General features: G+C 46.5%; 2 protein-coding genes across 2 annotated transcripts; both read left to right on the forward strand.

Moving 5' to 3' along the window:
• Positions 1 to 5,491: 5,491 nt before the first annotated feature.
• On the forward strand, positions 5,492 to 6,289 carry TEOVI_000093200 (uncharacterized protein; the record flags this gene model as incomplete). Its single annotated transcript, XM_067224250.1, has 1 exon — positions 5,492 to 6,289. One exon carries the CDS (start codon positions 5,492 to 5,494, stop codon positions 6,287 to 6,289), a length of 798 nt encoding a protein of 265 aa, XP_067080351.1.
• A 2,972-nt stretch (positions 6,290 to 9,261) lies between these two features.
• Positions 9,262 to 10,638, forward strand: TEOVI_000093300 (amino acid transporter, putative; the record flags this gene model as incomplete). Its single annotated transcript, XM_067224251.1, has 1 exon — positions 9,262 to 10,638. One exon carries the CDS (start codon positions 9,262 to 9,264, stop codon positions 10,636 to 10,638), a length of 1,377 nt encoding a protein of 458 aa, XP_067080352.1.
• Between the last annotated feature and the right edge of the window lie 1,241 nt (positions 10,639 to 11,879).

Here is an 11,879-nt window from a genome sequence, read left to right on the forward strand (position 1 = left end):
GCTCCGCTGAATCGTTAGTGCTGCCACATGTGCGACGGTGCGCGCGCACGAGAAAGAGGAGGGGGGCCCGGCAGTGTCTACTGTTAGGGGTTGGGAGTATCCAATGCCCATTTATCTCTGTGCCCCTCAGGGTGCACTGTCTTCCATTTGCGGCGTCCGGCTAACTGCCATGCATCGCTGCGTTCCTCCTTTACACGGGAGCTAACTCGATGGTGATGGATTTCTCCTGCTTGATGAAGGGGAAAACGCAATCAGTTCATTGCCGAACTTGGGGGCTCGTCCGCACTTCCACTTTCCTCGTGTGGTATGCTGCATCATTTCATCTTTTTTCTTTTTGGGTTCTCGTTCACCAGTGGCTAGGGGACCGTTAATCCCCGGTTTCTCCGCAAAGTGTTTTAATCGCAGACTAATCTTGTGGCGTCCGTTTCGCTCAGTCTGTTTGTTCTCCACCCCAGCGGGTGCCGACTTCAAGAAAACTAGCCATGTCCGATCCCTGCTCTCGCACTAAGTAATAATTAATAACCAAACCCGCCACACGCCTTGCTTATACATGCCGTTACCTAAATCTAAGGAAAACTGGATCCACGCGAGAGTGATGAGGGGGAGTGGGATTCGCCAAAACCAGTTTAGCGCACCAGCATATCGTTGCGATCGTGCCGTGACCGTCACAAGGATTCGTTGAATTTTTCTATAGAAACCCGTTTGGTAGTTCCCTGAAAAGTCTTTGCTTACTCGAGGGTTGTGCCTGTTTTTCCCCTTCTGTTCGTTTGTTTGTTGTGATGCCGCTGTGAAATCAGGGCTTATCAGATTATACTGCTTTAAAGAGCTCTCCCGACACCGCGAGTGCCAGGCTCCAAGAGAGCCGGCCATTCCAATATCCTTATGCTTTCAAGTGTGGGGCTGCACGGCGTTCCTTTTACTCGGTGTACAGCTGTCGTTTCCGCCTTCCTTCCTTCCCTCCTTGCTCCACGGCTGCGTCTTCGTCTACAAGGTGGAGAACCGTGGCACTGTCGGTGGCTTGTGCTTCTTTTCTTAAGGCATCGTTTTCCATTAATCAGAATATGTCGGCCTCTCCGGCCGCTTGTGTACAACCGGTTCCAACCGCCGCACCTCGCTGTCATTTTGATTCCCCCCGGGGCATTATGTATGGAGGAGGCCCCGGAGTTCAGCCACCAGGGTTCCTGTCGTTGGTCGTGCGTCCGAGGTGCATTTTGTAGACGGAACGTCCGCGCTTTCGTGCGTTGGCGCAGTACCTGCCGATATCGTGTGCGTGTGTGTGGGGGGGGGGGCCGGGAGGCTTCCAATTCCAAAGGGCGATGTATAGGGGCTGTCGCTCAACGGAACCACCCCGCACTCGGTGGCGCGATTGCCTCTGCAGCGGCGTAGTGCCGGTGTAGACAACTTTTCCCTCGTATCCGGGCGGCCGGTGGTTGCGGCCTCGCTGTCGCCCGTGGTGATGTGGTTTTCCCATCGTGGCGGACCAGCGGACACGCCGCCTCCATGGTTTTTCAGTGGTCACTCAAGACGGGAGCAGAGGTCCACCAACCACTGTGGGGCACGCTGCTAGCGGGCGGTGTTGCATTTTTTCCCCGTTACAGATGGTGGTTCGCGCAGACGCGTCTGCTGGCGGTGTGAACACGTGTGCGGGGTGCTTCCTCGCACGGAACGCTTCACCAGTATACGAAACAGGAGTTCCACCGTGCCAGAACGTCGCCGCCCCTTCCACGGTTAACACATGGCAATATGGCCATAGGAGGGGGCCCTCCGTCTCCTGTGGGTGCGGGCGTGGTAAGCGGCGCAAACTGGTCTGATTTTCCCATCCGTCGAGGGTAGATAAACGATCCCACTTTCTACCTTACGTAGCTAGTGGCGTCGCTGAACTTTCTCCAGCCCTCTTGAGGAATCCCTACTTACGTCAATTTTCCTGGAAGGCGATCCTCTTCCAACGTTCCGTCGAAGACGGTTTTTTTTTCCTTGTTTATTTTGCGTTGGGCTGTCGAAGGTAGGCGTGTTTTGCGGCTGACCCTGGACAGTTTTTTGTCGGTGCTCCCCTCCTTCTTTTAGCTCTCAATGCGCAAATTTTAAATTATGGTTCGTCTTCCGGCTAAGTGGGCACAAACCGGCCAGGTGCCCTTTCAAGCCGGTTGTCCCAATTTCGCCTTACTGGGATGCATGCTCCCATTTGCATTCTCTTGTTCGTAGCGATCCTAGCGCGCATTGGGTGCGGTTCGCTTTCTTCCTTTCTCACCAAGTCCGCAGCTCGAAAGTGACTGCTGCAGCTGCCGCTGCACACCCCGGCTTTCGGTAAAGGAGCACAGGCGTTTTCCCGCCAATAAGGGCATAGTGGCGCCGAGTGAACGGGGACGGGGCTTCTCGAACTCTGGTCGCTTACTTATGGGGCGACGGCCGTGAGCTGGTCTGCCGATTGCTCTACGTGAAATGAAAGCCCCTTTCGAACCAGGGTACCCACCGATTTACTCAATCCCTCCGTAGATATCGTGCATGGTGCTGGTTCTCCACGTTCGTTTCGGAGAGGTATGTCAAAGCAGGCGCTTTTGAAAATGTATGTCTGCGTGTGCCTCCGGTGTGGGGCAGCGCGGCCAGACTTTAGGCCAAGGCGGCTGCTAGTGGATGGCGTTTCCGGTCTCGAGTTCGGTGGCGCTGTTTCCCTTTTGCCCTCTCCAATTTTCCTGTGGACGCGGTCCACGGGTTCTCCCTTCCCGTTGTCCATAGGGGCAACGAGGTGGAACCCTATGGGGCTTCGCTTTGTAGGCTGTTGAGGGGTCCCCTTTACTTCTCCGTTTCCCCTTTGGCGAGCACTACGGGTCGCGCTTGAGGGCCATTTTGTTTCTTCCGTAGCCCTCAGCGCTTCAGAGAGAGGACGAAGGTCCTTTCTTTTCCGCGTCGGTGGGACGACGCTGCTCCCAATCCTCCCCACCGTTCTGCCGTTTCATCGGTCTTCGTGTGCCACGGCGGCATGCCACAGTAGCCCCCCCACGATATACCTTCGCCAAGGGGCGGATGGAGAGGCGTCCGGTGCCTGATTCAGCCGGTGTTTACGATTTGCAGTTGTTGGGCTATTGCGGGTCTGCTGCCGTTATGGGGGGTCGCTGTTTTCCTTCGTTGGGTTCCATCCTGCGGCGGTGTTCATAGGTGATGTAAGCTCGGCGTTTCCAACGTTGTTTTGCTTTCCTCGACATTGTTCTGGGATGAGGCGTCCACCCTATTTCGCACCGTGCGCGAACGGGACGGGACCGTTAGTGGTGTTTTGAGTGGGAAGGGTGGTTAGGGTTGCTCCGAGTCTCGCCGTCGTCGTTGATCTGGGTGTGGGAGTACCTCCGATGCGCATAAAAATAAATAAATAAATAAATTCTCTTTTCGTGTGTAGGGGCGGCGGAGTTTCCTTATTACTTCTTTTATGTATTATTATCATTCCCCCCTTCGTTGTTGAGGCCGCAGTGTTCAGTACGAAGTCCGGTGCTAGACATGTTGCTTTCTGGTTCCCCCCACTACGAAACACGGTGACTATTAGTGCGATAAGACAGCCTCGAGTGCTGCGAGTGCTCCCCCCACTTATGCTGCGCAACGCGGTCGCAACGTACGCATCACCCCGGATTGACTGCGCACCCCGCCACTACATTGAAAACAAAGTGTTTTGCGTGCGTTATTTTTGTAATTATATGCACACACGCGTTTGGCAGAGTCCAAGGTTTAACTTTTTCATTTTGCAATTAAGTGTTTGTGCTGAAGTATATGTGCTCAAGGCACCTCGAGGAGCTGTGCAAAAACACTCAAAAAAAAAAAAAGAACAATGTTTTTTTTTCGCTTTTAGCAAACAAAAAAATTGATCAGTTTCGTCCTCTTCCTCGAATGAGGTATTAGTAAGAATGAAGGGGTGATTGTCAATGAAAAGGAAAAGTTTGTGTGCCTTTCCTTTGTTTTTTTCCATTGTCACCGATCGTTAGGTTCCTCTTCGTCAGTATATCCCACAGAAAGGAGGGGGATATGCAGTGACTTACCGCTCCATCTCGAACCACGTGGTGGAGTGTGAATGGAATAGTTGTTAATGTTCCTCTCTACTCATGCACTTTACCGCTAAGCTTGACAGTCACTCCTCTACAAACGCAAGATAATCAACATTACTACATCTTAGTTCAAATATGTCTTTGCCACTATTGACTTACGTATCCCCTCTGTCAAAGAGTCTCTGTGGAATGACTCTTCATGACAAGCCTGCCACCATTCTGAGGCGAGTTAAGGGCAACCACTAAGTGTTTTCTTTTGCATTTTTCGTGTCCCTAGGGGAGGGACTCAGTTGATGGTTCGCGCCACGCTGCGCACACAGCTGAACCTCCTCTCCAGGCAGCCGGTTATAGTTGTTTGTTTTAACCAAGTGCCCCCCCCCCCCAATTGACGTGGAGCGGCTTTTAATTTTATTTAACCTGCTCAGGGGAGGAGAGATGAGAGAATGTCCACTTTCCCCCATTGAAGGGGCATGTACAAATGAACATGGAAGCACGTGAAAACGTCGATTCCATGGTAGGTATTTGACATTGCATAGCACTGACACCCAAGCACGACCCCCTTCTCCTGTTTTTTTTGCAATAAAATCACTCTTAATAAATAAAATCAGAAGGTACAGATAAACAAAGGCTGGAAATGGGTCTGATGTTTTGACCTTTGCGTATTCTATTGCTCGTAGCACCGGGGCCCTCGTTTTATGACAACGTGCCCGTAGGGACTGTTAGGGTACGTCCAGTGTGCTTAGTGTTGTGATGGATGTGGAAGTATCAGCGTCGGCTGTCAGGACTGTTGTTGTTATTGATACTGCTATATTTGTTAGTGGGCAACCATGGTTTGTTCACTCTGCGATCACGAATAAAAATTTAACGAACCGTTTGGTTGCCACTGTTGCGGTTGTGAAGAAGGGATCTTTCTTTATCCGTTGTTGTCGCTCTTACGTCGTCTTCAGTATTTCCATATCTGAAGAGTCTACGTCTTTCTCAGCTTTCTGCACATGTAAGTGTATATGTATGGTTGTTCGTACGTATGTTGATCGTTTAACTTTAATGTGGGCCAAGTATTTCAGCTTTCCGACCCCTTGATGTCACAAAGCTGTATTCATGTTGGTGGCGAGTTGTTTTCCCTTGCGGTGTACAAGTGATTTAGCTTTTAAAGAATAAAGTTGAGGTTGGTTACCCGCGTTGTGTTAGGGAGAAGAAAGTCTCTTCATACCTGTGGCTGTTTACCGCGCGTCTGACACAGGGGCTTCGCTTACGAGAGTGAATTGAAGCCCTTATCGCAACGACAGGGAAGCATTGGTTATGAAACTCAGTGTGCTTGTGTGTTCAATGTCGCGAACTACTGGGGTTGCATGGACATAGACATGTCTATTCATTTCTGTATGCATGTATACAGTCTCAGAAATTTCTCTACCACGGGCACGTGTATTTTCATTGTCTGAGTTTGAACTGCCACCACTAACCACTGAATGAGGTGCGTATTATTTACACTTTATGTCATTACTTCTTCTTTTTTGACTATTGGAGGGACGATGAAGGACAAAAATAAGTGCACTTTTAGGTATTTTGAAGTGCTTCCAATAGATCATGAGCCCGAATACCAAAATGGCTACGTTTGTGATATTTGTTTTATGGAGTACTCCGAGGGTCCCTTTTTCCATTGCTCAAAGAGCGGAAAAGATGTGTGTCTGCGCTGTGGCGGTAAAATGGGACTTACTCCTTTCACTGCACTGGTGAGCAAGGTAATGAGGCCTACTGTCTACTGGAGTGAGAGTGAGAGCTCTAGAGCAATTGCACTTTGCTACCAGATCCATCGAGACATTCTTGGGTGCCATTTCATCGATGGCGCCAACCTTCTTATATCTACTCGTGACGATCTTCCAAGTTACTTTATTGATTCGAATTCTTGCATTGAAAAATCGATCGTGTTGTCGAGATCTGACATAGAGCGTAGGTTTCCATGGGCTGGCGAAGTTGCGGAAGTGATGGGGGTAAATGCTGTTAGTTTCCATGAGACATCAGCTTGTAATGATCAGTCACGTTTGTGCTTTTTATCCTCCTTCCGCGTAGAAGGAGCATTCATAGAATTCCGGTTTTCCGATGGTTTTTGTGAGTTGGTACATTGTGAAAATGGAACTATTGTTGCTATAAGAGATTCCGCAGTCCTTTCTTGCTTCTTGATGGGGTTGCCTGTACGGTGGGGTCGATCTCTTCCGAAAGCAGCTAGCTCAGTCTTGGAATGGTATTTAAAAGGAGGACAAAGGTAGGAAAACCAGTGCCTCACATGCACTACTATATACAGGCACACGCTGGCATATGCGTGCCCATACTTAAATGCTGTGACACCTATAACACTGTGTGGCCCCGCTCTTACACACTGCCTGCGTCTCTTCCTCTCACGATTGTGTAGCGCTAATAGTCTACCTGCACTTTCCCACTTCCACACATGCTTCCTCTTTTTTGAAACAAGAAAATAAAAATTATCGCATTTATTTGGAAATTAAAAGTGATGATGAAGGTAGGGATACATAAAATGCTTATGCAAGGAAGCCTTGCTTCGCGGACTGCGGCACCTATTAGAGTAGAGTGACTTGTCTTTCGGGGTCTCTTTATTCCGGCTAACGAGTGGTGTGCTTCGTTTTCGCTCCACTGGAAATTTTGGTGGTGACGAAATTCTCTGTTGTCTTTCTTTTTATTGTCACTTCGGGTGACACTATACAGGACGTGACGGTAGTCTAGATTCTTCCTACCGTTACTGTATCGCACCCAGCAAGGTGCCTGAACGACGTTACCAATTCCCATCGAAAATGTCGCCACACAATTCAGTTGTGGCGGTAACATTCTCCCTTATGATAGGTGCCACATCTGTTTACAGAATCGTGCTGATATCCACTATGACCTCGTTATATGACGAGACTGTTTGTAATGAATCACGAGAATTATACGTGACCCGGCGTTCGGTATGACAAATAACAATGAGACTTGATCAGAAGAATTTGAAACAGAATTAACGGTGTGCACGTATTCTCATTTGAGGATCGTACCACAAGAGCGCGGTGATGCCTCACTACACCAACTCAACTTCTTCACAACCAGCGAAACGAAAAACGAGCAACACCCCTTCTACAACGCATGTACGAGGAAATCAGTAACCGAGGCGTCACTTCAAAGCACCTAACACATTCGTGTTCGTCCCAAAAATAGGTAGAAGGACCGGGAAAAAACACCATGAACGGCATGTGTAAATAAAAACCCATACACAGAAAACAAAACAACACACAAAAAGATAAAAATAATCAGCAGTGAAACACTAAAAATATATTTAACGAATACGAACTCATATCGACTATTAAACATCCACGTAACAACAAACAAAAAAAGACAATGAACAGAAAAAAAGTAAAATGAAGAAAAAGAATAAACCAGAAACAACAATACAGCTATTTAAAAATGTACTAACAACAAATATATCGAAGGAAAAGCAATTCATCTGGACACCACAACGTATATATAAAAATGGGGCATTTCTCAGGTGGGTGTGGTAAATTACGTGTGCACGTACCTCCTCCTTATATCGGGAGTGATCGCTGTGGTGTTTGGTACGGCTGCCTCAATCTACAATGTGGCTGTGTAATCAACATTGGCCCTTTGTTAGAGTGGGAGCATGCAGCAAGTGACGGCAATAATCAGGCAAACTCTGTCGTGTGATGGTAATTTTTAAATTTTTTTCTACTGTGTTGTTTTTTCCATGTGTTTGTGTCATGCATGATAAGCAGTTGCATGACCTTTAGTGTGGTGTAAGAGTAGACAAAATGCAACTGTTAGGTGTTACGTATAGGTATATAAGCATATTTATTTGAGGTGCCTCTTCTTTTCTTCTTTTTACTGTGTTCAGTGTTGGGTGAATATGTTTGTGTAAGCGGGGAAAATTTGCTTACACCGTTAACGTTTTCTTTTTTAATAAGTTTGTTTCCGTGTTAACGAGGAGCTAATGCCCACTTTGCAACGGCGTGCCCACCTCTATCATACAGAGTTATGTATTTATGGATTCATACCTTGTTTTCTCTGACCTGCGTAAAGTGGCTCCTTCCTCTTAACAAAATCCCTGTGGCGGAGAGGTTAATTCCTCGTGTTTATTTACGGTAGGGATGGTGGCGGCAGGTGCTGTGAGTGATGCATAACTATGAGACAGAAAAAAAAAATAAGACGAAATGGGAAAATATTCTTTATTATTATTTTGTTGGTTTAGCGGAGGCATATATATATCTATATATTTTATTTTTTAGAACTTTTAAAAAGAACTTTTAGCGTATATCTCTTTCCTCAGCATTGTGTGACACAAAGTGGCTTCCTTGTGTTGCACTACATCTTCGTGGGCCGCTACTGGAGTGTTTCTCCCTTTCTGTTACGATTTTTATTTTTTACTTTGCGCTATGTCTCCATCAGGCAGTTCCCTGTTTTTGGGTTCGCAGGTAGAGGGGAGGGCCAAGGAAGGATGCTTTCTCATTTGTTATTTTGTTTTCCATTGCGAAGCCGTGGCGTAAAGCATTATCTATATATACTCATGTTTCTATTCCTCACAGAAAACATGTGTGTATCAACTTCTGTCTGCCACACGAATGAATGTTGATTGCTGGATGGAGTTGGTGTCACGTGTAACCTAACACGTACTCTGGAAGATGTTCTACCTTTGTACAACATGTTCCCACAGGGTTAAGTGAAGGGTTGGTTACGCGTTTTATCAATCGCCAAGCCAACAATACGTTACTCCAGCGTTCGTGTCGCTCCAATGTGCTCCTTTATTTTTGTTTAGTTCCCTTCCTTTTTTGTTGTATTTGTTATCCGCTTTTGTTTTCTGTCGGGGTAAGCAGAAGCAGTGTGTGACACACGTTGTGTTTCATTCTCTGATGATGCTGCGATTTGTGCGTCATGTTTGACACTTGTCTGGTGCACGTAGAAACCACCTTCTTGTGTCTTCCTTTGTCGCCATGAGTTGAATGCCCCTTCAAATAACGTGGTGCTTTTTTCGATATGCAAGTAGCTATGCCCGTGAGTTTAGTAGATTCTTGTCTGGGTGTGCAAGAACTCTTGGTACTTGTGTATTCATGTGTTTGGCAGTCTTTACTTCCGTTGTACGAATTAGCTCGCTTCTTTTCTTTCCCTTTTCAGTCATCAAGCTATCAAGCAGCACACACACACACACACAAACGTACACACGCAGCAAACCCACCTCTTAAATATGCTGAGCCCTACAGAACCATTAGGCTCTGGAAAGGCCCACACGGAGGTTGTTACCGATGAGGGTGAGGGATACGGCGCGATGTCAGCGGCAGACGAGAAAAGTCATCACAAGAATGGTGACACTCCGACAACAGACTCCAAATTCATGCAATGTATAAATGCAATCATTCCCCATGGTGGTGCCCTTTCGACAACGTTTAACCTTGGGAGTGCCACATTGGGGGCTGGAGTCATAAGTCTCGCTATCGCTTTTCAGATGAGTGGTGTGATCCCATCAATCCTCATTCTAATTACTGTAACTGTGTTGACTATATACTCCGTTGGGCTGATGATGCAGGCAGTAGAAATGACAGGGTACAACTCATATGCGGATCTCTCGAGGAACCTTTTTGGACCCGGGTGGGATTACTTCACTATATCGGTCTCGTGGTTGTTCACCTTTGGGACGTGCGTGAGTTATGTAATTGCTACCGGTTACCTTGTGGACTCTGTGCTATCTGGGTCCTCTGCATTGGAGTTCTTTCAGGGAAAGACGGGCAATCGCGTGATCACGTCTATCATATGGTTTGTTGGAATGTTTTCACTCTCGTTACCCAAGGAAATCAACTCACTACGTTACGCTTCCGCTATCGCTGTGCTATTCGTTTTTTATTTTGTCATCTGCATTGTTGTGCACTCCGCGAAAAATGGATTAAAGGATGGGAAACTTCCCGAGGATGTTGAGATGTTTAAATCTGGGAACAGGGCGATTGAGGGATTGTCAATCTTCATGTTTTCATACCTGTGCCATATGAACTGTTTTTCCATTTACTCGGAGATGCGCAAACCGAGCGCAAGGCGCATGACACTCCACACAACGTATTCCATGAGTATGTGTTGTGTGGTGTACATCATTGCGGGTTTCTTCGGTTATACGGATGTTGGGAACAAATCCGTAGAAACTGTCTTTGAGATTTATGACGTGAAGGGTGACGTGATGATGGCAATTGCGTTTGCGGGCATGTTGCTGAAGATCTGTGTTGGGTTTTCACTATGCATGCAACCAGCCCGTGATTGCTGCTATTACATCATTGGGTGGGATTTGAACACACTTGAAACATGGAAGAACTGCCTGTTTTGCGGTTGCATGGCTCTATGCGCTCTGCTCCTTGGCCTCTTCATTCCCGACCTGAATACCGTATTTGGTCTTTTGGGAAGTTTCTGCGGTGGTGTCCTTGGTTTCTGCATTCCCGCATTGTACCGGATGTACTGTGGTAACTGGGGCATTTCTCAGGTGGGTGTGGTAAATTACGTGTGCACGTACCTCCTCCTTATATCGGGAGTGATCGCTGTGGTGTTTGGTACGGCTGCCTCAATCTACAATGTGGCTGTGTAATCAACATTGGCCATTTTTTAATTTTTTTGATAGGCTATATATTTACATTGTTCTTTTCGTTTCGTTAGATTTTTTTATTTTGTAGTTGTGATTAGTGTGTTTTTTTTTCTTCACAAACTTGAGCTGTGTTGAGATTTTTTTTTTGCTGAATGGTAGGTAGTGTCTTGATTTAAGTGGTATCCTTCTCGTCTCTTTTTTATGTGTTGTAGGTAGGGGTGTTATTTTTATGTGTAATGCCTCGTGTTTTTGTTGTATTTTGTTTTTTAACTCTTTTTTGTTTTGTGTCTGCCTTTTTGTTGTCGGAATAAGTAGCTTGTCGGTTTATATTGTGCAGGTTTTAGTTATTTGTGGGCGTCGTTTGTGGGACACGTAACAGACTGTGAGGAAGATATATTTGAGTGTCTGTTTATATGATTTTTTGGTTGGTGTAGTTGTTGTCTTATATATTTATATATTTATATATTTATATATATATGTGTTTGTTTGTTTTTGTGCGTGCGTGCTTGTGTATTGGGTATCGTTTTGTGTTGCGTTGTAGTTTTTGTTCCATTATCCGAAAGTTTATACAAATATATTCCACTCTGCTTGCGTGCTAGGTGCTGTCCTGGATGACTTGCAATATCAGTTGTCTATTGCCGTTGGCGCACGCTGAAACCGCCCGGTTTTGACTACTGTTGCAAATGTTCCTCTCCGTTGCTCCTTTGCCCTCTTCTCCAGTTGCTTTTGCATTTACGTGCTCTTTTTGTTGGCACTGGGAGGATGAGGGAACGTTCGGTGGGGCGCCATGACACCACTAACAACTGTTAGAAGAATTAAAGTGACCAGAGGAGGGAGGAAGTTTGGATGAGGAAATGGATGGGTGAGGGACTCTGGGTGGAGCCTGTTATACTAATGGATATTTTAAAAAGGAAAAAGAAAACGTTTCTTTTGTTTTGTTTATTTATCTTGATTCCCCGCTGCTTAGTGTATCTGTGTGATGTTTGCGCCACATTTTTACGCGCATCATCTTTAGAGTACCTCTGCGGAGAGTGACCCGCCTATTGGTTTTCAGTTTTTGATCTCTTAACCTTCCCTTTTCTTCTATTCACCCTTTTTTTGGGTTTCTGTCGACGCTTGCGTGCGCTCCGATTTCTTATCGGGTGCTGCGGTGATAACGCTGTGGAGCTTGGTTGAGTGCGTGGCAAACTCTGATTGTTAGGTGTGTCCCCCCTAGTTTTCTTCCTTTTATGTGTGTGTGTGTG

Source organism: Trypanosoma equiperdum (assembly GCF_001457755.1).
Source record: "Trypanosoma equiperdum strain OVI genome assembly, contig: ctg_254, whole genome shotgun sequence".
NCBI classification, from domain to species: Eukaryota; Euglenozoa; class Kinetoplastea; order Trypanosomatida; family Trypanosomatidae; genus Trypanosoma; species Trypanosoma equiperdum.